General features: G+C 47.4%; 1 protein-coding gene and 2 long non-coding RNA genes across 7 annotated transcripts in view; 1 reads left to right on the forward strand and 2 right to left on the reverse strand.

The window, feature by feature from the left end:
* Positions 1 to 25,220, reverse strand: part of lyst (lysosomal trafficking regulator) — a 282,509-nt gene that overhangs the window by 127,656 nt on the left and 129,633 nt on the right. The window contains 10 exon segments of the mRNA XM_052497067.1: positions 1,421 to 1,546; positions 3,859 to 3,906; positions 7,355 to 7,600; positions 8,161 to 8,351; positions 13,422 to 13,582; positions 15,873 to 16,046; positions 17,137 to 17,293; positions 19,144 to 19,519; positions 24,537 to 24,713; positions 24,930 to 25,168. Coding sequence (XP_052353027.1) covers positions 1,421 to 1,546; positions 3,859 to 3,906; positions 7,355 to 7,600; positions 8,161 to 8,351; positions 13,422 to 13,582; positions 15,873 to 16,046; positions 17,137 to 17,293; positions 19,144 to 19,519; positions 24,537 to 24,713; positions 24,930 to 25,168 — 1,895 coding nt within the window.
* On the reverse strand, positions 19,613 to 20,664 carry LOC127915934 (uncharacterized). Of its 5 annotated transcripts, XR_008093001.1 has the most exons (5): positions 20,584 to 20,664; positions 20,268 to 20,372; positions 20,001 to 20,236; positions 19,820 to 19,924; positions 19,613 to 19,757 (listed from the first exon to the last, which is right to left on the reverse strand). It is a non-coding gene; the product is annotated as an uncharacterized LOC127915934 (long non-coding RNA). The 5 variants fall into 5 exon arrangements; XR_008093000.1 differs by having other exon boundaries at positions 19,851 to 19,924; positions 20,001 to 20,372; XR_008092997.1 differs by having other exon boundaries at positions 20,001 to 20,372.
* On the forward strand, positions 21,681 to 22,760 carry LOC127915935 (uncharacterized). Its single transcript, XR_008093003.1, has 3 exons — positions 21,681 to 21,778; positions 21,821 to 21,946; positions 22,532 to 22,760. It is a non-coding gene; the product is annotated as an uncharacterized LOC127915935 (long non-coding RNA).

Genomic DNA, 25,220 nt, shown 5'->3' on the forward strand with positions numbered 1-25,220 from the left:
CATCAACAGAACCAAGGAGGACTAGATGATATGAAACTGAACCATGGGGATTCAGAGCATCAACAGAACCAAGGACTAGATGATATGAAACTGAACCATGGGGATTCAGAGCATCAACAGAACCACGGACTAGATTATATGAAACTGAACCATGGGGATTCAGAGCATCAACAGAACCAAGGAGGACTAGATGATATGAAACTGAACCATGGGGATTCAGAGCATCAACAGAACCAAGGAGGACTAGATGATATGAAACTGAACCATGGGGATTCAGAGCATCAACAGAACCAAGGACTAGATTATATGAAACTGAACCATGGGGATTCAGAGCATCAACAGAACCAAGGAGGACTAGATTATATGAAACTGAACCATGGGGATTCAGAGCATCAACAGAACCAAGGAGGACTAGATGACATGAAACTGATTGATGGGGATTCAGAGCATCAACAGAACCAAGGAGGACTAGATGATATGAAACTGAACCATGGGGATTCAGAGCATCAACAGAACCAAGGAGGACTAGATGATATGAAACTGAACCATGGGGATTCAGAGCATCAACAGAACCAAGGAGGACTAGATGATATGAAACTGAACCATGGGGATTCAGAGCAACAACAGAACCAAGGAGGACTAGATGATATGAAACTGATTGATGGGGATTCAGAGCATCAACAGAACCAAGGAGGACTAGATGATATGAAACTGATTGATGGGGATTCAGAGCATCAACAGAACCAAGGAGGACTAGATGATATGAAACTGGACCATGGGGATTCAGAGCATCAACAGAACCAAGGAGGACTAGATGATATGAAACTGATTGATGGCGATTCAGAGCATCAACAGAACCAAGGACTAGATGATATGAAACTGGACCATGGGGATTCAGAGCATCAACAGAACCAAGGAGGACTAGATGATATGAAACTGAACCATGGGGATTCAGAGCATCAACAGAACCAAGGAGGACTAGATGATATGAAACTGAACCATGGGGATTCAGAGCATCAACAGAACCAAGGAGGACTAGATGATATGAAACTGAACCATGGGGATTGAGCATCAACAGAACCAAGGAGGACTAGATGATATGAAACTGAACCATGGGGATTCAGAGCATCAACAGAACCAAGGAGGACTAGATGATATGAAACTGAACCATGGGGATTCAGAGCATCAACAGAACCAAGGAGGACTAGATGATATGAAACTGAACCATGGGGATTGAGCATCAACAGAACCAAGGAGGACTAGATGATATGAAACTGAACCATGGGGATTCAGAGCATCAACAGAACCAAGGAGGACTAGATGATATGAAACTGAACCATGGGGATTCAGAGCATCAACAGAACCAACAACAACAAAAACCAATACAAGGACTCATCATATGCCTGGTCACATGACTCACCTTGAGAATATGGTATCCCACGATGCACTTGGACTTGATGAGGACCTGGTGTATCATGGAGTAACCGTGGTAACAGTCCATCTCATTGATACGGTGCTGGTTGTACTTGGCCAGAGAGAGTAGCACCTGGACATAGAATCACATGTTACAACTCTAGAATGGATATAGAATCACATATTATTACTGGGGTCCCAGTAGCACGCCGCGTTACAACTCACTGGGGTCCCAGTAGCACGCCGCGTTACAACTCACTGGGGTCCCAGTAGCACGCCGCGTTACAACTCACTGGGGTCCCAGTAGCACGCCGCGTTACAACTCACTGGGGTCCCAGTAGCACGCCGCGTTACAACTCACAGGGGTCCCAGTAGCACGCCGCGTTACAACTCACTGGGGTCCCAGTAGCACGCCGCGTTACAACTCACAGGGGTCCCAGTAGCACGCCGCGTTACAACTCACAGGGGTCCCAGTAGCACGCCGCGTTACAACTCACTGGGGTCCCAGTAGCACGCCGCGTTACAACTCACAGGGGTCCCAGTAGCACGCCACAACTCCCTGGGGTCCCAGTAGCACGCCACAACTCCCTGGGGTCCCAGTAGCACGCCACAACTCACTGGGGTCCCAGTAGCACGCCACAACTCCCTGGGGTCCCAGTAGCACGCCACAACTCCCTGGGGTCCCAGTAGCACGCCACAACTCACTGGGGTCCCAGTAGCTCGCCACGTTACAACTCACTGGGGTCCCAGTAGCACGCCACGTTACAACTCACTGGGGTCCCAGTAGCACGCCACGTTACAACTCACTGGGGTCCCAGTAGCACGCCACGTTACAACTCACTGGGGTCCCAGTAGCACGCCACGTTACAACTCACTGGGGTCCCAGTAGCACGCCACGTTACAACTCACTGGGGTCCCAGTAGCACGCCACGTTACAACTCACTGGGGTCCCAGTAGCACGCCACGTTACAACTCACTGGGGTCCCAGTAGCACGCCACGTTACAACTCACTGGGGTCCCAGTAGCACGCCACGTTACAACTCACTGGGGTCCCAGTAGCACGCCACAACTCACTGGGGTCCCAGTAGCACGCCACAACTCACTGGGGTCCCAGTAGCACGCCACAACTCACTGGGGTCCCAGTAGCACGCCACAACTCACTGGGGTCCCAGTAGCACGCCACAACTCACTGGGGTCCCAGTAGCACGCCACAACTCACTGGGGTCCCAGTAGCACGCCACAACTCACTGGGGTCCCAGTAGCACGCCACAACTCACTGGGGTCCCAGTAGCACGCCACAACTCACTGGGGTCCCAGTAGCACGCCGTTACAACTCACTGGGGTCCCAGTAGCACGCCACAACTCACTGGGGTCCCAGTAGCACGCCACAACTCACTGGGGTCCCAGTAGCACGCCACAACTCACTGGGGTCCCAGTAGCACGCGTTACAACTCACTGGGGTCCCAGTAGCACGCCACAACTCACTGGGGTCCCAGTAGCACGCCACAACTCACTGGGGTCCCAGTAGCACGCCACAACTCACTGGGGTCCCAGTAGCACGCCACAACTCACTGGGGTCCCAGTAGCACGCCACAACTCACTGGGGTCCCAGTAGCACGCCACAACTCACTGGGGTCCCAGTAGCACGCCACAACTCACTGGGGTCCCAGTAGCACGCCACAACTCACTGGGGTCCCAGTAGCACGCCACAACTCACTGGGGTCCCAGTAGCACGCCACAACTCACTGGGGTCCCAGTAGCACGCCACAACTCACTGGGGTCCCAGTAGCACGCCACAACTCACTGGGGTCCCAGTAGCACGCCACAACTCACTGGGGTCCCAGTACGCCACAACTCACTGGGGTCCCGCACCACAACTCACTGGGGTCCCAGTAGCACGCCACAACTCACTGGGGTCCCAGTAGCACGCCACAACTCACTGGGGTCCCAGTAGCACGCCACAACTCACTGGGGTCCCAGTAGCACGCCACAACTCACTGGGGTCCCAGTAGCACGCCACAACTCACTGGGGTCCCAGTAGCAAGCCACAACTCACTGGGGTCCCAGTAGCACGCCACAACTCACTGGGGTCCCAGTAGCACGCCACAACTCACTGGGGTCCCAGTAGCACGCCAAAACTTATCCACCTTGGTAAAGGGGAACTTTCATTCAAGATCAAATATTGTATAAAACAATGCATTTGTATTCATATCGGCACATGTGTTGTGTTAACCTGCTAGCCAGACAGTAATTTAACCCAGTGGGTCTCAAACCTCTCCTCTGAGACCTCCTGTTGATCCAGGTATGTGTTATATTCCAGCACCTGATTCCACCTGTCAACTAATCATCAAGCCCTAGACAAGGTGAATCAGTTCAGAATTCACACACAACCGTGTGAAACGTCTGGAGGTGCCAGAACCAACTTTAATAAGGTTATCGGTGTACCTGGAGGGCTAGGGCCTGGGTCTGCTCGCTGTCACTTAGCTCCACCACCTGGAAACACAACACAAACACAACACAAACACAACACAAACACAACACAAACACAAACACACACAACACAAACACAACACAAACACAACACAAACACAACACACAACACAAACACAACACAAACACACAAACACACAAACACAACACACAACACAACACAAACACAACACAAACACAACACAAACACAACACAAACACAACACAAACACAACACAAACAAACACAACACAAAACAAACACAACACAAACACAAACAACACAAACACAAACACAAACACAACACAAACACAACACAAACACAACACAAACACACAAACACAACACAAACACAACACAAACACAACACAAAACAACACAAACACAACACAAACACAACACAAACACAACACAACACAAACACAACACAAACACAACACAAACACAACACAAACACAAACACAACACAAACACAACACAAACACAACACAAACACAACACAAACACAACACAAACACAACACAAACACAACACAAACACAACACAAACACAACACAAAACAACACAAACACAACACAAACACAACACAAACACAACACAAACACAACACTTCACAACACAAACACAACAGTTACACAAACACAACACAAACACAACACAAACACAACACAAACACAACACAAACACAACACAAACACAACACAAACACAACACAAACACAACACAAACACAACACAAACACAACACAAACACAACACAAACACAACACAAACACAACACAAACACAACACAAACACAACACAAACACAACACAAACACAACACAAACACAACACAAACACAACACAAACACAACACAAACACAACACAAACACAACACAAACACAACACAAACACAACACAAACACAACACAAACACAACACAAACACAACACAAACACAACACAAACACAACACAAACACAACACAAACACAACACAAACACAACACAAACACAACACAAACACAACACAAACACAACACAAACACAACACAAACACAACACAAACACAACACAAACACAACACAAACACAACACAAACACAACACAAACACAACACAAACACAACACAAACACAACACAAACACAACACAAGTTACACAAACACACAAACACAACACAAACACAACACAAACACAACACAAACACAACACAAACACAACACAAACACAAACACAAACACAACACAAACACAAACAACACAAACACAACACAAACACAACAGAAGCACAAAACAACACAAACACAAACAAACACAACACAAACACAACACAAACACAACACAAACACAACACAAACACAACACAAACACAACACAAACACAACACAAACACAACACAAAACAACACAAACACAACACAAACACAACACAAACACAACACAGTTACAACACAAACACAACACTTCCTTCCACAGTTATGTTGAAGAACACACACACACACACACACACATGTTGAAGAAGGGACCTTGGCTTAATAAGAACACAGTGAAGAACACTTCCAGCCTGTCTGAAGTGTCCTTCCTCAAGTAGAAATGTCATGACAGTTATGTTGAAGAAGCTTCCTCAGTTATGTTGAAGAAGCTTCCTCAGTTATGTTGAAGAAGCTTCCTCAGTTATGTTGAAGAAGCTTCCTCAGTTATGTTGAAGAAGCTTCCTCAGTTATGTTGAAGAAGCTTCCTCAGTTATGTTGAAGAAGCTTCCTCAGTTATGTTGAAGAAGCTTCCTCAGTTATGTTGAAGAAGCTTCCTCACAAAAATACAGAACAAAGCTTTGGAGGCCTTCCACACCTTCCACACCAAATGAAACCAGCAGCGAGACTAACATCATCAATAGACCAAAAGAGGACTACGAAGGACCCGGTTCCTCATATCAATAGTATGTAGACTATGTCCTACCCGTGCAAAGAGGACTACGAAGGACCCGGTTCCTCATATCAATAGTATGTAGACTATGTCCTACCCGTGCAAAGAGGTCTACGAAGGACCCGGTTCCTCATATCAACAGTATGTAGACTATGTCCTACCCGTGCAAAGAGGTCTACGAAGGACCCGGTTCCTCATATCAATAGTATGTAGACTATGTCCTACCCGTGCAAAGAGGTCTACGAAGGACCCGGTTCCTCATATCAACAGTATGTAGACTATGTCCTACCCGTGCAAAGAGGACTACGAAGGACCCGGTTCCTCATATCAATAGTATGTAGACTATGTCCTACCCGTGCAAAGAGGTCTACGAAGGACCCGGTTCCTCATATCAATAGTATGTAGACTATGTCCTACCCGTGCAAAGAGGAACACGAAGGACCCGGTTCCTCATATCAATAGTATGTAGACTATGTCCTACCCGTGCAAAGAGGTCTACGAAGGACCCGGTTCCTCATATCAATAGTATGTAGACTATGTCCTACCCGTGCAAAGAGGAATACGAAGGACCCGGTTCCTCATATCAATAGTATGTAGACTATGTCCTACCCGTGCAAAGAGGTCTACGAAGGACCCGGTTCCTCATATCAATAGTATGTAGACTATGTCCTACACGTGCAAAGAGGAACTACGAAGGACCCGGTTCCTCACATCAATAGTATGTAGACTATGTCCTACCCGTGCAAAGAGGACTATGAAGGACCCGGTTCCTCATATCAATAGTATGTAGACTATGTCCTACCCGTGCAAAGAGGAACACGAAGGACCCGGTTCCTCATATCAATAGTATGTAGACTATGTCCTACCCGTGCAAAGAGGTCTACGAAGGACCCGGTTCCTCATATCAATAGTATGTAGACTATGTCCTACCCGTGCAAAGAGGAATACGAAGGACCCGGTTCCTCATATCAATAGTATGTAGACTATGTCCTACCCGTGCAAAGAGGTCTACGAAGGACCCGGTTCCTCATATCAATAGTATGTAGACTATGTCCTACACGTGCAAAGAGGAATACGAAGGACCCGGTTCCTCACATCAATAGTATGTAGACTATGTCCTACCCGTGCAAAGAGGAACATGAAGGACCCGGTTCCTCATATCAATAGTATGTAGACTATGTCCTACCCGTGCAAAGAGGAACACGAAGGACCCGGTTCCTCATATCAATAGTATGTAGACTATGTCCTACCCGTGCAAAGAGGACTACGAAGGACCCGGTTCCTCATATCAATAGTATGTAGACTATGTCCTACCCGTGCAAAGAGGACTACGAAGGACCCGGTTCCTCATATCAATAGTATGTAGACTATGTCCTACCCGTGCAAAGAGGAATACGAAGGACCCGGTTCCTCATATCAATAGTATGTAGACTATGTCCTACCCGTGCAAAGAGGACTACGAAGGACCCGGTTCCTCATATCAATAGTATGTAGACTATGTCCTACCCGTGCAAAGAGGAACATGAAGGACCCGGTTCCTCATATCAATAGTATGTAGACTATGTCCTACCCGTGCAAAGAGGAACACGAAGGACCCGGTTCCTCCTATCTTGTGGAGGACGTTCTGCAGGCCTTGTGGTTCTGCAGGCAGCATGGTCCTGAGGATGTGTGTCTCCAGTACCGCAGACTGGACCTCTCTAGAGCTGAAGGGTCTCTGAGACACCATGGTCTTAGCTTGACCCTTCAGACGGATCACTGGCTCATAGATGGTATACACCCTGGGGCTGCTGGGGGCGTACACTACTGCCAGACACTCCTGTAGAAACATAGAGATATAGTATCATAGATACACTCCTATAGAAACATAGAGATATAGTATCATAGATACACCACACAGACACTCCTGTAGAAACATAGAGATATAGTATCATAGATACACCACACAGACACTCCTGTAGAAACAGAGATATAGCATCATAGATACACTCCTATAGAAACATAGAGATATAGTATTATAGATACACCACACAGACACTCTTGTAGAAACATAGAGACATAGTATCATAGATACACTCCTATAGAAACATAGAGATATAGTATCATAGATACACCACACAGACACTCCTGTAGAAACATAGAGATATAGTATCATAGATACACCACACAGACACTCCTGTAGAAACAGAGATATACATCTCCTGTAGAAACATAGAGATATAGTATCATAGATACACCACACAGACACTCCTGTAGAAACAGAGATATAGCATCATAGATACACTCCTATAGAAACATAGAGATATAGTATCATAGATACACCACACAGACACTCCTATAGTGTCTGAATTATTAGCAGAAAGAGGGACTGAGACTTACTATGAGAGCTGCTGTGTCCACATCCTTGTTCTTCATCATTAGCTCTCTGACAGTGTCACACTTCAAGCCGTCCGTGGTGACGTACTTGGAGAAGGTCCCACTGGGCTTACCGTACTTACAGGGCATGATAGACGTGAGGTCTGGACCAGAGGCATACAGGTAGAATGCCTCCTCTGACCCGATACGGGAGCCTAGTGGGGAGAGGGACAGACAGACAAATTCAGCTAAGCTACCCTCCTCGTTTTATTTCGTTTAAGAAATGTTTTGTAACAGTACAGGCAGAATTAATACACCCCTGTTCTCCAGCCCAAAGAAGGCATGGTCCCAGAGAACAGCTCTGTCCTCCAGCCCAGAGAAGGCATGGTCCCAGAGAACAGCTCAGTCCTCCAGAAGGCATGGTCCCAGAGAACAGCCCAGTCCTCCAGAAGGCATGGTCCCAGAGAACAGCCCAGTCCTCCAGAAGGCATGGTCCCAGAGAACAGCCCAGTCCTCCAGAAGGCATGGTCCCAGAGAACAGCCCTGTCCTCCAGAAGGCATGGTCCCAGAGAACAGCCCTGTCCTCCAGAAGGCATGGTCCCAGAGAACAGCCCTGTCCTCCAGAAGGCATGGTCCCAGAGAACAGCTCTGTCCTCCAGAAGGCATGGTCCCAGAGAACAGCTCTGTCCTCCAGCCCAGAGAAGGCATGGTCCCAGAGAACAGCCCAGTCCTCCAGAAGGCATGGTCCCAGAGAACAGCTCTGTCCTCCAGAAGGCATGGTCCCAGAGAACAGCCCTGTCCTCCAGAAGGCATGGTCCCAGAGAACAGCCCTGTCCTCCAGAAGGCATGGTCCCAGAGAACAGCCCTGTCCTCCAGAAGGCATGGTCCCAGAGAACAGCCCTGTCCTCCAGAAGGCATGGTCCCAGAGAACAGCCCTGTCCTCCAGAAGGCATGGTCCCAGAGAACAGCCCTGTCCTCCAGAAGGCATGGTCCCAGAGAACAGCCCTGTCCTCCAGAAGGCATGGTCCCAGAGAACAGCCCTGTCCTCCAGAAGGCATGGTCCCAGAGAACAGCCCAGTCCTCTAGAAGGCATGGTCCCAGAGAACAGCCCTGTCCTCCAGAAGGCATGGTCCCAGAGAACAGCTCTGTCCTCCAGAAGGCATGGTCCCAGAGAACAGCCCAGTCCTCCAGAAGGCATGGTCCCAGAGAACAGCTCAGTCCTCCAGAAGGCATGGTCCCAGAGAACAGCTCTGTCCTCCAGAAGGCATGGTCCCAGAGAACAGCCCTGTCCTCCAGAAGGCATGGTCCCAGAGAACAGCCCTGTCCTCCAGAAGGCATGGTCCCAGAGAACAGCCCTGTCCTCCAGAAGGCATGGTCCCAGAGAACAGCCCTGTCCTCCAGAAGGCATGGTCCCAGAGAACAGCCCAGTCCTCCAGAAGGCATGGTCCCAGAGAACAGCCCAGTCCTCTAGAAGGCATGGTCCCAGAGAACAGCCCTGTCCTCCAGAAGGCATGGTCCCAGAGAACAGCTCTGTCCTCCAGAAGGCATGGTCCCAGAGAACAGCCCAGTCCTCCAGAAGGCATGGTCCCAGAGAACAGCTCAGTCCTCCAGAAGGCATGGTCCCAGAGAACAGCTCTGTCCTCCAGAAGGCATGGTCCCAGAGAACAGCCCAGTCCTCTAGAAGGCATGGTCCCAGAGAACAGCCCAGTCCTCCAGAAGGCATGGTCCCAGAGAACAGCCCAGTCCTCCAGAAGGCATGGTCCCAGAGAACAGCCCAGTCCTCCAGAAGGCATGGTCCCAGAGAACAGCTCTGTTCTCCAGAAGGCATGGTCCCAGAGAACAGCCCAGTCCTCCAGAAGGCATGGTCCCAGAGAACAGCTCTGTTCTCCAGAAGGCATGGTCCCAGAGAACAGCCCAGTCCTCCAGAAGGCATGGTCCCAGAGAACAGCCCAGTCCTACAGAAGGCATGGTCCCAGAGAACAGCTCTGTCCTCCAGAAGGCATGGTCCCAGAGAACAGCCCTGTCCTCCAGAAGGCATGGTCCCAGAGAACAGCCCTGTCCTCTAGCCCAGGATGCTGGTCAACATGCTAGCAACAACACTACCTTACACAAAAACACCCTGGCCATACCACACAGCTTAAGAAGTCGACAGCAAGCAAGATATGCTTTCTCAATAAAAAATATTTAATAAGATACACTTAGGATGGAGACATTAAAACTTGTTTTTCAACGTCTCCACACATTTCTTGTTAACAAACTATAGTTTCGGCAAGTCGGTTAGGATATATTATATTTCTGCATGGTCGGGACTAGAAGCACAAGCATTTTGCTACACTTGCATTAACATCTGTTAACCATGTGTAAGTGACAAATAACATTTGATTTGACATCTACTTTGTGCATGACAAGGATTATTTAACTTATAAGTGCAAATCAATCCTAGAACAAAAGCAAAGGACCTTGTGAAGATGCTGGAGGAAACAGGTACAAAACTATCTAGTATATCCACAGTAAAACAAGTCCTATATCGACATAACCTGAAAGGCCACTCAGCAAGGAAGAAGCCACTGCTCCAAAATCGCCATAAAAAAGCCAGACTACAGTTTGCAACTGCACATGGGGTCAAAGATCATACTTTTTGGAGAAATGTCCACTGTTCTGATGAAACAAAAATAGAATGGTTTGGCCATAATGACCATCGTTATGTTTGGAGGAAAAAGGGGGAGGCTTGCAAGCCGAAGAACACCATCCCAACCGTGAAGCACGGGGGTTCAGCATCATGTTATGAAGGTGCTTTGCTTCAGGAGGGACTGGTGCACTTCACAAAATAGATGGCATCATGAGGCGGGAAAAGTATGTGGATATATTGAAGCAACATCTCAAGACATCAGTCAGGAAGTTTAAGCTTGGTCACAAATGGGTCTTCCACATGGACAATGACCCCAAGCATACTTCCAAAGTTGTGGCAAAATGGCTTAAGAACAACAAAGTCAAGCTATTGGAGTGGCCATCACAAAGCCCTGACCTCAATCCCAACAAACATTTGTGGGCAAAACTGAAAAAGCGTGTGTGAGCAAGGAGGTCTACAAACCTGACTCGGTTACACCAGCTCTGTCAGGAGGAAAACCAATGATTGCACAGTTAAACAAACCATACAATTCTATGCACTAGGACTACTACCAAAGAGTGCCAGCATCAATCTGTTACCGTGGAGTTGGCTGTCATCGAAGTGAGAAAGAAGCAGAGTCATGCTCCCGAGTGGTGCAGCGGTCTAAGCCACTGCATCGAGAGGCGGTACTACAGACCCTGGTTCCATCCCAGGCTGTATCACAGTGGTCTAAGCCACTACAGACCCTGGTTCCATCCCAGGCTGTATCACAGTGGTCTAAGCCACTACAGACCTTGGTTCCATCCCAGGCTGTATCACAGTGGTCTAAGCCACTACAGACCCTGGTTCCATCCCAGGCTGTATCACAGTGGTCTAAGCCACTACAGACCCTGGTTCCATCCCAGGCTGTATCACAGTGGTCTAAGCCACTACAGACCTTGGTTCCATCCCAGGCTGTATCACAGCGGTCTAAGGTACTACAGACCCTGGTTCCATCCCAGGCTGTATCACAGCGGTCTAAGGTACTACAGACCCTGGTTCCATCCCAGGCTGTATCACAGTGTTCTAAGCCACTACAGTCCCTGGTTCGATTCCAGGCTGTATCACAGCGGTCTAAGCCACTGCATCTAGAGGCGGCACTACAGACCCTGGTTCCATCCCAGGCTGTATTACAGCGGTCTACGGTACTACAGACCCTGGTTCCATCCCAGGCTGTATCACAGCGGTCTAAGGTACTACAGACCCTGGTTCGATTCCAGGCTGTATCACAGCGGACTAAGCCACTGCATCTAGAGGCGGCACTACAGACCCTGGTTCCATCCAAGACTGCATCACATCAGGCCGTGATTGGGAGTCCCATAGGGCGGCGCACAACTGGCCCAGCGTCGTCCGGGGTAGAGTTCGGCCGGGGTAGGCCGTCGTCCGGGTTAGAGTTCGGCCTGGGGTAGGCCGTCGTCCGGGTTAGAGTTCGGCCAGGGGTAGGCCGTCGTCCGGGTTAGAGTTCGGCCAGGGGTAGGCCGTCGTCCGGGTTAGAGTTCGGCCAGGGGTAGGCCGTCGTCCGGGTTAGAGTTCGGCCAGGGGTAGGCCGTCGTCTGGGTTAGAGTTCGGCCGGGGTAGACCGTCATTGGAAATAAAAATTTCTTCTTAACCATCTTGCCGAGTTTAATAAAGGTTTAAAAACATATATGCTTTAAATGACCAGCAGAGAGCAATGTTGAGCCCCAACAACAACACAGAGAGACAGATGTGTGCAAGTGAGAGAGAGAAGGTACCAAGGGGTTGGCTGGGACAGATTAAAACACGGACAGAGACACAGCCCAGAGGCAGGATGCCAGCCAGAGACACAGCCCAGAGGCAGGATGCCAGCCAGAGACACAGCCCAGAGGCAGGATGCCAGCCAGAGACACAGCGCAGAGGTAAGATGCCAGCCAGAGACACAGCACAGAGGTAAGATTCCAGACAGAGACACTGCCCAGAGGCAGGATGCCAGCCAGAGACACAGCCCAGAGGCAGGATGCCAGCCAGAGACACAGCCCAGAGGCAGGATGCCAGCCAGAGACACAGCCCAGAGGCAGGATGCCAGCCAGAGACACAGCCCAGAGGCAGGATGCCAGCCAGAGACACAGCCCAGAGGCAGGATGCCAGCCAGAGACACAGCCCAGAGGCAGGATGCCAGCCAGAGACAGGATGCCAGCCAGAGACACAGCCCAGAGGCAGGATGCCAGCCAGAGACACAGCCCAGAGGCAGGATGCCAGCCAGAGACACAGCCCAGAGGCAGGATGCCAGCCAGAGACACAGCCCAGAGGCAGGATGCCAGCCAGAGACACAGCCCAGAGGCAGGATGCCAGCCAGAGACTCAGCCCAGAGGCAGGATGCCAGCCAGAGACTCAGCCCAGAGGTAGGATGCCAGACAGAGACACAGCCCAGAGGCAGGATGCCAGCCAGAGACACAGCCCAGAGGCAGGATGCCAGCCAGAGACACAGCCCAGAGGCAGGATGCCAGACAGAGACACTGCCCAGAGGTAGGATGCCAGACAGAGACACTGCCCAGAGGCATGTGCTTTATTACTGGTTGTTGAATGTGTATGTTTCATTATTCCATATGGGTTTTACAGCTCTTTTTCTATGGTGAGACCTCAGAGGAGCTCTCTTTCTCTCACACACACAGCTTGGTACCGTTAAAGAGCAGCACAGTGCCCATGTCGTACTGTCCACCCGGTCTGGTCACGTCCTCACTGTGTCCCGTACAGTGTCCCAGCAGACAGAAGGTCTTGTTGCTGTCTGAAGACAGGCTGGACTTCCTGGGTAACGTGTAGTCCAGAGACACCTCACACTTCCTAGATGGGGACCAATCAGAAAACAAGAAAAACACATCACAGTCATGTTCATTAGGTGTTACATTGAAGAAAATGGACGGAAACAGTGACAGATTCCCCAATGAACCCAGTCCTGCTTTTAGTCTGGGCTATCTTTACTGAAACAAGCATGTTGTCAAGGCCATCTTTAGTCTGGGCTATCTTTACTGAAACAAGCATGTTGTCAAGGCCATCTTTAGTCTGGGCTATCTTTACTGAAACAAGCATGTTGTCAAGGCCATCTTTAGTCTGGGCTATCTTTACTGAAACAAGCATGTTGTCAAGGCCATCTTTAGTCTGGGCTATCTTTACTGAAACAAGCATGTTGTCAAGGCCATCTTTAGTCTGGGCTATCTTTACTGAAACAAGCATGTTGTCAAGGCCATCTTTAGTCTGGGCTATCTTTACTGAAACAAGCATGTTGTCAAGGCCATCTTTAGTCTGGGCTATCTTTACTGAAACAAGCATGTTGTCAAGGCCATCTTTAGTCTGGGCTATCTTTACTGAAACAACCATGTTGTCAAGGCCATCTGTAGTCTGGGCTATCTTTACTGAAACAAGCATGTTGTCAAGGCCATCTGTAGTCTGGGCTATCTTTACTGAAACAAGCATGTTGTCAAGGCCATCTTTAGTCTGGGCTATCTTTACTGAAACAAGCATGTTGTCAAGGCCATCTTTAGTCTGGGCTATCTTTACTGAAACAAGCATGTTGTCAAGGCCATCTTTAGTCTGGGCTATCTTTACTGAAACAAGCATGTTGTCAAGGCCATCTTTAGTCTGGGCTATCTTTACTGAAACAAGCATGTTGTCAAGGCCATCTTTAGTCTGGGCTATCTTTACTGAAACAAGCATGTTGTCAAGGCCATCTTTAGTCTGGGCTATCTTTACTGAAACAAGCATGTTGTCAAGGCCATCTTTAGTCTGGGCTATCTTTACTGAAACAAGCATGTTGTCAAGGCCATCTTTAGTCTGGGCTATCTTTACTGAAACAAGCATGTTGTCAAGGCCATCTTTAGTCTGGGCTATCTTTAATGAAACAAGCATGTTGTCAAGGCCATCTTTAGTCTGGGCTATCTTTAATGAAACAAGCATGTTGTCAAGGCCATCTTTAGTCTGGGCTATCTTCACTGAAACAACCATGTTGTCAAGGCCATCTTTAGTCTGGGCTATCTTTACTGAAACAAGCATGTTGTCAAGGCCATCTTTAGCCTGGGCTATCTTTAATGAAACAAGCATGTTGTCAAGGCCATCTTTAGCCTGGGCTATCTTTAATGAAACAAGCATGTTGTCAAGGCCATCTTTAGTCTGGGCTATCTTTAATGAAACAAGCATGTTGTCAAGGCCATCTTTAGTCTGGGCTATCTTTACTGAAACAAGCATGTTGTCAAGGCCATCTTTAGTCTGGGCTATCTTTACTGAAACAACCATGTTGTCAAGGCCATCTTTAGTCTGGGCTATCTTTACTGAAACAAGCATGTTGTCAAGGCCATCTTTAGTCTGGGCTATCTTTACTGAAACAACCATGTTGTCAAGGCCATCTTTAGTCTGGGCTATCTTTACTGAAACAAGCATGTTGTCAAGGCCATCTTTAGTCTGGGCTATCTTTACTGAAACAAGCATGTTGTCAAGGCCATCTTTAGTCTGGGCTATCTTTACTGAAACAAGCATGTTGTCAAGGCCATCTTTAGTCTGGGCTATCTTTACTGAAACAAGCATGTTGTCAAGGCCATCTTTAGTCTGGGCTATCTTTACTGAAACAAGCATGTTGTCAAGGCCATCTTTAGTCTGGGCTATCTTTACTGAAACAAGCATGTTGTCAAGGCCATCTTTAGTCTGGGCTATCTTTACTGAAACAAGCATGTTGTCAAGGCCATCTTTAGTCTGGGCTATCTTTACTGAAACAACCATGTTGTCAAGGCCATCTTTAGTCTGGGCTATCTTTACTGAAACAAGCATGTTGTCAAGGCCATCTTTAGTCTGGGCTATCTTTACTGAAACAAGCATGTTGTCAAGGCCATCTTTAGTCTGGGCTATCTTTACTGAAACAAGCATGTTGTCAAGGCCATCTTTAGTCTGGGCTATCTTTACTGAAACAAGCATGTTGTCAAGGCCATCTTTAGTCTGGGCTATCTTTACTGAAACAACCATGTTGTCAAGGCCATCTTTAGTCTGGGCTATCTTTACTGAAACAACCATGTTGTCAAGGCCATCTTGAGAGGGCCCTACCTGACTCCGTTGACCCCTAGTGCCAGGGGGGAAAAAAGGGTCCTACCTGACTCCGTTGACCCATAGGGCAAGGCGTCCGTGGATGTTCTTCTTGCCCTCAGGCTGCTGGGTGTAGCTGATACCCAGGTGATGCCAACTGCCAGGTGAGACTAGCCCCTCCCCAGACTCTGCCTGGGCCAGTAGCCCCGCCTTCATCTCATCATTAGGGTCAATACACATCCTGAGGAGAGGAGACAGGGCAAATCAGTTAGTCAATCAGTCAGCTAGTCAGTCAGTCAGTCAGTCAGTCAATCAGCCAGTCAGTCAGCTAGTCAATCAGCCAGTCACTCAGTCAGTCAGTCAGTCAGTCAGTCAATCAGCTAGTCAATCAGCCAGTCACTCAGTCAGCTAGTCAATCAGCCAGTCACTCAGTCAGTCAGTCAATCAGCTAGTCAATCAGCCAGTCAGTCAATCAGCTAGTCAATCAGCCAGTCAATCAGCCAGTCAATCAGCCAGTCAATCAGCCAGTCAGTCAGTCAATCAGCTAGTCAGTCAGCCAGTCAATCAGCCAGTCAGTCAGTCAGTCAGCTAGTCAATCAGCCAGTCAATCAGCTAGTCAATCAGCCAGTCAGTCACTCAGTCAGCTAGTCAATCAGCCAGTCAATCAGCTAGTCAATCAGCCAGTCAGTCACTCAGTCAGCTAGTCAATCAGCCAGTCAGTCAGTCAATCAGCTAGTCAATCAGCCAGTCAGTCACTCAGTCAGTCAGCCAGTCAGTCAGTCAATCAGCTAGTCAATCAGCCAGTCAGTCACTCAGTCAGCTAGTCAATCAGCCAGTCAGTCAGTCAATCAGCTAGTCAATCAGCCAGTCAGTCAGTCAATCAGCTAGTCAATCAGCCAGTCAGTCACTCAGTCAGCTAGTCAATCAGCCAGTCAATCAGCCAGTCAGTCACTCAGTCAGCTAGTCAATCAGCCAGTCAGTCAGTCAATCAGCCAGTCAATCAGCCAGTCAGTCACTCAGTCAGCCAGTCAATCAGCCAGTCAGTCACTCAGTCAGCTAGTCAATCAGCCAGTCAGTCAATCAGCTAGTCAATCAGCCAGTCAGTCAGTCAATCAGCTAGTCAATCAGCCAGTCAGTCACTCAGTCAGCCAATCAGTCAGCCAATCAGTCAGCCAATCAGTCAGCCAATCAGTCAGCCAATCAGCCAGCCAATCAACCAGCCAATCAACCAGCCAATCAACCAGCCAATCAACCAGCCAATCAACCAGCCAATCAACCAGCCAATCAACCAGCCAGCGAAATGTATCACATCGGTGTCCTTTGCTGCCCACCTGAAAGTGAATACCCCCGTGGAGAGGTCAGCCCAGACCTGCAGCATCATAGCTTTGGAGCCCATGGAGAGAACGTGCATCAGGCTCTCCTCCACCACCCTCTGCCCATCCGGGATGGTCCCCACGTTGGGCTCCAACGTTGGAGCCTTCCCCTCCTCTGGAGCGCAGAGAAAAACATACAAATTCATCCACTTTTCAATAGAAAGATGAGAGAAGCTGTGATTAATTCCGTTAAACTGATCCAACAAGCAGGGTTGGGTGAGTTACTTTCTAAATGTAGTCCGTTACAGTTAGGCTACTAGTTACCTGTCCAAAATTGTAAATCCGTAATGTAGCTAACTTTTGGATAACCCAAAACAAGTAATCTGATTACTTTCAGTTATTTTTAGATTACTCCCAAACCCAGTAATCTGATTACTTTCCATTACTTTTAGATTACTCCCCCTTCAAGAGGGGCCTCCCGAGTGGCGCAGCGGTCTAAGGCACTGCATCAAAAAGCCATTCGAAGAAGACAAAAAGGAATTTTACCAATTCAATGATAACTATCGCAGGATTTTACATACATGGCCATAAATGGATGTTGCATTTTACTTGATGGGTTAGGTACGTTTTGAACCCTTTCTACTACAATACAGATAACAGCATAGCAAACCAAGTCTGTCAGATTTCCAGTCATTCTAATTGACCTCTTGATCTTTAAAATTAGGACTTGGACATGTATCGATTAGAGCGTAACACAAAAACGAAGTGTGGTGTAAATTCACCAGCAGGGAAGTCAATCTGACATGAATCCTCCCGTTTTATCAGTGTGCCGTCGAGGTTCAAACCAACTCAATGCACCGTAGTACACATCTCAATCAGGAGCTCTAATGGGGCAGTCCCAGCAGTTGTCTTATATTTGGCTATAAATAGTTCTATTTATGATTTTGCATAATTAATTCATCATTACCGTTTTGTTTCCTTCATGTGATCGACCAATACTAGCCCACACCACGGGCTAGCCCACAATATAGGCTAGCCCACACTAGCCCACACCACAGGCTAGCCCACAATATAGGCTAGCCCACACTAGCCCACACCACAGGCTAGCCCACAATATAGGCAAGCCCACACTAGCCCACACCACGGGCTAGCCCACACCACGGGCTAGCCCACACTAGCCCACACCACGGGCTAGCCCACACTAGCCCACACCACGGGCTAGCCCACACTAGCCCACACCACGGGCTAGTCCAACACCCACGGGCTAGTCCAACACCCACGGGCTAGTCCAACACCCACGGGCTAGTCCAACACCCACGGGCTAGTCCAACATCCACCGGCTAGTCCAACATCCACCGGCTAGCCCACAACAAAGGCTAGTCCAACAACCACCGGCTAGGCTAGTCCAACAACCACCGGCTAGTCTAGTATAGGCCAACAACCACCGGCTAGTCTAGTCCAACACCCACGGGCTAGTCCAACATCCACCGGCTAGTCCAACATCCACCGGCTAGTCCAACACAAACCCAGCTAGAGGTGGGGGCTCATAATATTTAGTGGTGTGGTTTACACAGTTAATTTGGTGCAAACAGAGTGTGTCGTTCCAGCTTCAGTGGTCTGTTGTGCGATGGTTGTGAACATGATGCCGTTTTATCAGGCTTCACACAGTGTCCACAGCATCAGGAACACCTTCCTAATGTTGAGTTGTACCCCTTTTTCATGAATAGCATACCACTCAAAAATGCTAACCTCCCCTGTTATTGTAATGGTGAGAGGTTAGCATGTCTTGGGGGTATGATATAAAATGCTAACCTCCCCTGTTATTGTAATGGTGAGAGGTTAGCATGTCTTGGGGGGTATGATATAAAATGCTAACCTCCCCTGTTATTGTAATGGTGAGAGGTTAGCATGTCTTGTGGGTATGATCTTTGTGCCTCTGTAATCATGTATTTTACCTATAGAGATATAACTCCATGTGGCCTGTGATGTCATAAACCTTCATCGTATTTCATTGGGTGCTCTTACCCTTCTCTGTATGTCCCTCTCCCTCTTCATTCTCAGCCACCTTTATCCAGACAGAGGCAGAGAACCCAGAGGCCATGTGTGGCCAGCAGTTCTGCCCCACCAGAGGGAGGTGTAACGGGGCAACGTGCCACGGAGAGGTCCTGAGATGTCCTGGTTCCTCTCTTCCATCCCCCTCCCTGCGTCCCGGGGACAGCTTCCCCCCCTTCCACAGCATCCCGACCCCCTTCCCCCCCGCCCCCCCATTTTGTCGGGAGCCAGGGGAGGTACCGCCAGGGAAAGATGCGCCGCCGAGGATCATAGGATAGGAGAGGAAGTAGAGAGGTTCCATGTCGACGTTGGCCTGGACGATCTGGAGGACGCCTTTCAGTAGGATGTCCTGGGGCAGAGGGGACGTTACAATAGTGTGTGTGAAAACTACCTGCTATAATCTACCCATACTCCTAAACCACCTGCTATAACCTACCCATACACCTAAACCACCTGCTATAACCTACCCATACACCTAAACCACCTGCTATAATCTACCCATACACCTAAACCACCTGCTATAATCTACCCATACTCCTAAACCACCTGCTATAACCTACCCATACACCTAAACCACCTGCTATAATCTACCCATACACCTAAACCACCTGCTATAACCTACCCATACACCTAAACCACCTGCTATAACCTACCCATACACCTAAACCACCTGCTATAACCTACCCATACACCTAAACCACCTGCTATAACCTACCCATACACCTAAACCACCTGCTATAATCTACCCATACACCTAAACCACCTGCTATAATCTATCCATACTCCTAAACCACCTGCTATAACCTAACCTAAACCACCCTATAATACACCTAAACCACCTGCTATAACCTACCCATACACCTAAACCACCTGCTATAACCTACCCATACACCTAAACCACCTGCTATAATCTACCCATACACCTAAACCACCTGCTATAACCTACCCATACACCTAAACCACCTGCTATAACCTACCCATACACCTAAACCACCTGCTATAACCTACCCATACACCTAAACCACCTGCTATAACCTACCCATACACCTAAACCACCTGCTATAATCTACCCATACACCTAAACCACCTGCTATAACCTACCCATACACCTAAACCACCTGCTATAACCTACCCATACACCTAAACCACCTGCTATAATCTACCCATACACCTAAACCACCTGCTATAACCTACCCATACACCTAAACCACCTGCTATAACCTACCCATAACCTAAACCACCTGCTATAACCTACCCATACACCTAAACCACCTAAACCACCTGCTATAACCTACCCATACACCTAAACCACCTGCTATAACCTACCCATAACCTAAACCCCTGCTATAACCTACCCATACACCTAAACCACCTGCTATAATCTAAACCACCTGCTGTAATCTATCCATACACCTAAACCACCTGCTATAACCTACCCATACACCTAAACCACCTGCTATAACCTACCCATACACCTAAACCACCTGCTATAACCTACCCATACACCTAAACCACCTGCTATTACCCACCCACAGACGGCCCACCCACAGACGGCCCACCCACAGACGGCCCACCCACAGACCTAACCCTACAGGGGAAAACATACAGACAACAGAGAAATGGAGTGGAAAGGCTCACACACACTGTGGTCGGTGCTGTTTAAGATGTGTTTCAGAGCATGGCCTTACTTCTATTACAGTGTATTGGATGACTGTCATTCATTCACCCAGGTCAATATAACAGTGACAGGTTTGGGCTACTACATGATACTGTAATTTCACCTACACCCATCATGAGGTTGCTACAACATAGCCTACAAATTAACATTAATAATGTAGGTGCACACAGGGTGAGAGAAATTTGAGTAATCAAGGTGACAGACAGCAACACATTCAATACCAGCTTGCATAGTCTTGCCTGCAGCTAGCTGTGTTGGATAGCTTTAGGTAGCACTGAAGTCAATGTACCCAGAGGAGGATGGAAAATCATTTAAATCCAGCTTCACCATGGTGCTACCCTACAGAGTGCTGTTGAGGCTACTGTAGACCATTACAAAACACGCTATTTTAATTGTTATTTGGTGATGTGAATATATTTAGTATAGGTGTATTTAAAATGTCAAACTTATTTTAAAAAAGTTTCACTATTTGTATTTTTATGAAATTCACTGAGGAAGATAGACATCTTCTTCCTCGTCTGAGGAGCCTCCACTGCCACACTACACACACAACCACACACACACACACCCCACACACACACCCCACACACACACACACACACACACCACACACACCACACACATCAAACAAAAGGCACAGGGGACATGTGTCATACTGACACACACACACACACACACACACACGAGCTGGGTGATTCATATGACAACTAAGGTTAAAGATAACTGTGTGATCAAACAAAAGGCGGAGGATATTGAAACAGGGATAACTGTGTAAGGTTAAAGATAAGTGACATACTGACAACTAAGGTTAAAGATAACTGTGTGCATGTCACACTGACAACTAAGGTTAAAGATAACTGTGTGCATGTCGACACACTGACAACTAAGGTTAAAGATAACTGTGTGCATGTCGACACACTGACAACTAAGGTTAAAGATAACTGTGTGCATGTCGACACACTGACAACCAAGGTTAAAGATAACTGTGTGCATGTCGACACACTGACAACTAAGGTTAAAGATAACTGTGTGCATGTCGACACACTGACAACTAAGGTTAAAGATAACTGTGTGCATGTCGACACACTGACAACTAAGGTTAAAGATAACTGTGTGCATGTCGACACACTGACACCTAAGGTTAAAGATAACTGTGTGCATGTCGACACACTGACAACTAAGGTTAAAGATAACTGTGTGCATGTCGACACACTGACAACTAAGGTTAAAGATAACTGTGTGCATGTCGACACACTGACAACCAAGGTTAAAGATAACTGTGTGCATGTCGACACACTGACAACCAAGGTTAAAGATAACTGTGTGCATGTCGACACACTGACAACCAAGGTTAAAGATAACTGTGTGCATGTCGACACACTGACAACTAAGGTTAAAGATAACTGTGTGCATGTCGACACACTGACAACCAAGGTTAAAGATAACTGTGTGCATGTCGACACACTGCATGTCGACACACTGACAACTAAGGTTAAAGATAACTAAAGATAACGTGCATGTCGACACACTGACAACTAAGGTTAAAGATAACTGCATGTGCATGACAACCAAGGTTAAAGATAACTGTGTGCATGTCGACACACTGACAACCAAGGTTAAAGATAACTGCATGTCGACACACTGCAGGTTAAAGATAACTGTGTGCACACACTGACAACTAAGGTTAAAGATAACTGTGTGCATGTCGACACACTGACAACTAAGGTTAAAGATAACTGTGTGCATGTCGACACACTGACAACTAAGGTTAAAGATAACTGTGTGCATGTCGACACACTGACAACTAAGGTTAAAGATAACTGTGTGCATGTCGACACACTGACAACTAAGGTTAAAGATAACTGTGTGCATGTCGACACACTGACAACTAAGGTTAAAGATAACTGTGTGCATGTCGAACCCAAAGGAAAACAGGGTTTACATGACAACAGTCCAGGAAGACCTGAGGAGCTGTTTGAACTGAGCCAGCAGCCAGATAAATTAACACAACCACAGTTTCCCCATGTATAAGAGCTGCAGTGAAAAGCTAGCTCCCTCAACAGCAGTACAACAATCTATAGTAACTAGCATGCTAGCTCCCTCAACAGCAGTACAATAATCTATAGTAACTAGCATGCTAGCTCCCTCAACAGCAGTACAACAATCTATAGTAACTAGCATGCTAGCTCCCTCAACAGCAGTACAATAATCTATAGTAATCAGCATGCTAGCTCCCTCAACAGCAGTACAACAATCTATAGTAACTAGCATGCTAGCTCCCTCAACAGCAGTACAATAATCTATAGTAACTAGCATGCTAGCTCAACAGCCAATAATCTATAGTAACAGCAGTAGCTCCCTCACAGCAGTACAATAATCTATAGTAACTAGCATGCTAGCTCCCTCAACAGCAGTACAATAATCTATAGTAACTAGCATGCTAGCTCCCTCAACAGCAGTACAATAATCTATAGTAACTAGCATGCTAGCTCCCTCAACAGCAGTACAATAATCTATAGTAACTAGCATGCTAGCTCCCTCAACAGCAGTACAATAATATATAGTAACTAGCATGCTAGCTCCCTCAACAGCAGTACAATAATCTATAGTAACTAGCATGCTAGCTCCCTCAACAGCAGTACAATAATCTATAGTAACTAGCATGCTAGCTCCCTCAACAGCCGTACATTAATCTATAATAGCAAGCATCCTAGCTCCCTCAACAGCAGTACAATAATCTATAGTAACTAGGATGCTAGCTCCCTCCACAGCAGTACAATAATATATAGTAACTAGCATGCTAGCTCCCTCAACAGCAGTACAATAATCCATAGTAACTAGCATGCTAGCTCCCTCAACAGCAGTACAATAATATATAGTAACTAGCATGCTAGCTCCCTCAACAGCAGTACAATAATCCATAGTAACTAGCATGCTAGCTCCCTCAACAGCAGTACAATAATATATAGTAACTAGCATGCTAGCTCCCTCAACAGCAGTACAATAATCCATAGTAACTAGCATGCTAGCTCCCTCAACAGCAGTACAATAATCCATAGTAACTAGCATACTAGCTCCCTCAACAGCAGTACAATAATCTATATATTTCGTATCTGGCATGCTAGCTCCCTCAACATCAGTACAATAATGTATATTATCATGTCCATACTGTATAAACAGACAGACTACCTAAAACACCCTTCAAGTCCATTTGTTTTTTAACAGACTACCTAAAACCAAGAGACTTCTAAACAGCTTCTACCCCCAAGCCGTAAGACTCCTGAACAGCTCAAATAAATAAATTAAAAATCCTACAATGTGATTTTCAGGATTTTTTCTCTCTCTCATTTTGTTTGTCAAAGTTGAAGTGTACCTATGATGAAAATTACAGGCCTCTCATCTTTTTAAGTGGGAGAACTTGCACAATTGGTGGCTGACTAAATACTTTTTTTGCCCCACTGTATGTAGCCTCGCTATTGTTATTTACTGCTGCTGCTTAATTACTTGTTACTTTTATTTTCTCTTTTTTTACTTTACACTTATTTGTATTTTTTTCTTAACTTCACAAAGCATTGTTGGTTAAGGACTGTAAGGTTGTAAGGTTTTCACCTGTTGTATTCGGTGAAGGTGACAAATACGTTATTTTAATTGATATACGATACAATAGTGATAATTGGTTGTTACTCACAGTGGGCGGATTCTTCTCCTGGAAGAGGCGGATCAACAGGGCCAGTTCCTCGGCTGTGATTCGTTGGCTCATCATGGCAACCAGCAGTTCCACCAGTACCGTCTGGCAGTCTTCATAGCTGGAATCCGATTGTGACAGAATGCTCTGGAAAGCAGTCAGAATGGTCTTCACCGCTCCCTGTGAGCAGTAGAAGAGGAGGGTTTAACCATAGTATTTAGGGAGGAAGACACCAGATATAGATGGCCCAGTCTCTCCTGGTTCCTGGACAACTGATCACTTGCAACAAACAACAACATCCCAGGTTCTGTTTTGTTGTTACAAGGGTTCAATCATCTTTATCCAGGCCAAGTGCAGGTAGTGGTATAGGGGATGAGAGGTAGTCAGCATAATAACCTGATGGTACAGCAGCGCAGCGTTGCGGGGGTTGGCCCTCACGGCCCCCGAGAGGCTGTGAAACACGTGCCCCAACACCTCCAGATCAGGTGACCCTGACGCCAGCAGCTGGAGCTCCATCAGGCAGATCTCTGGGAAGAGAAGAACGCCACGGCTCCCTCTGCCAGGGGACTTTGCGCCGAACGAAACCGTTCCACCCAGCCCGGCCCCCGCTCCGCCTGCTGAATCTACCTTCACACCTGTCAGAGGAAGAGCAGAGACAGACAGACATGACACACACACTATCAACAC

This window comes from Oncorhynchus keta, chromosome 3, assembly GCF_023373465.1.
Source record: "Oncorhynchus keta strain PuntledgeMale-10-30-2019 chromosome 3, Oket_V2, whole genome shotgun sequence".
In the NCBI taxonomy this organism is placed as follows: Eukaryota; Metazoa; Chordata; class Actinopteri; order Salmoniformes; family Salmonidae; genus Oncorhynchus; species Oncorhynchus keta.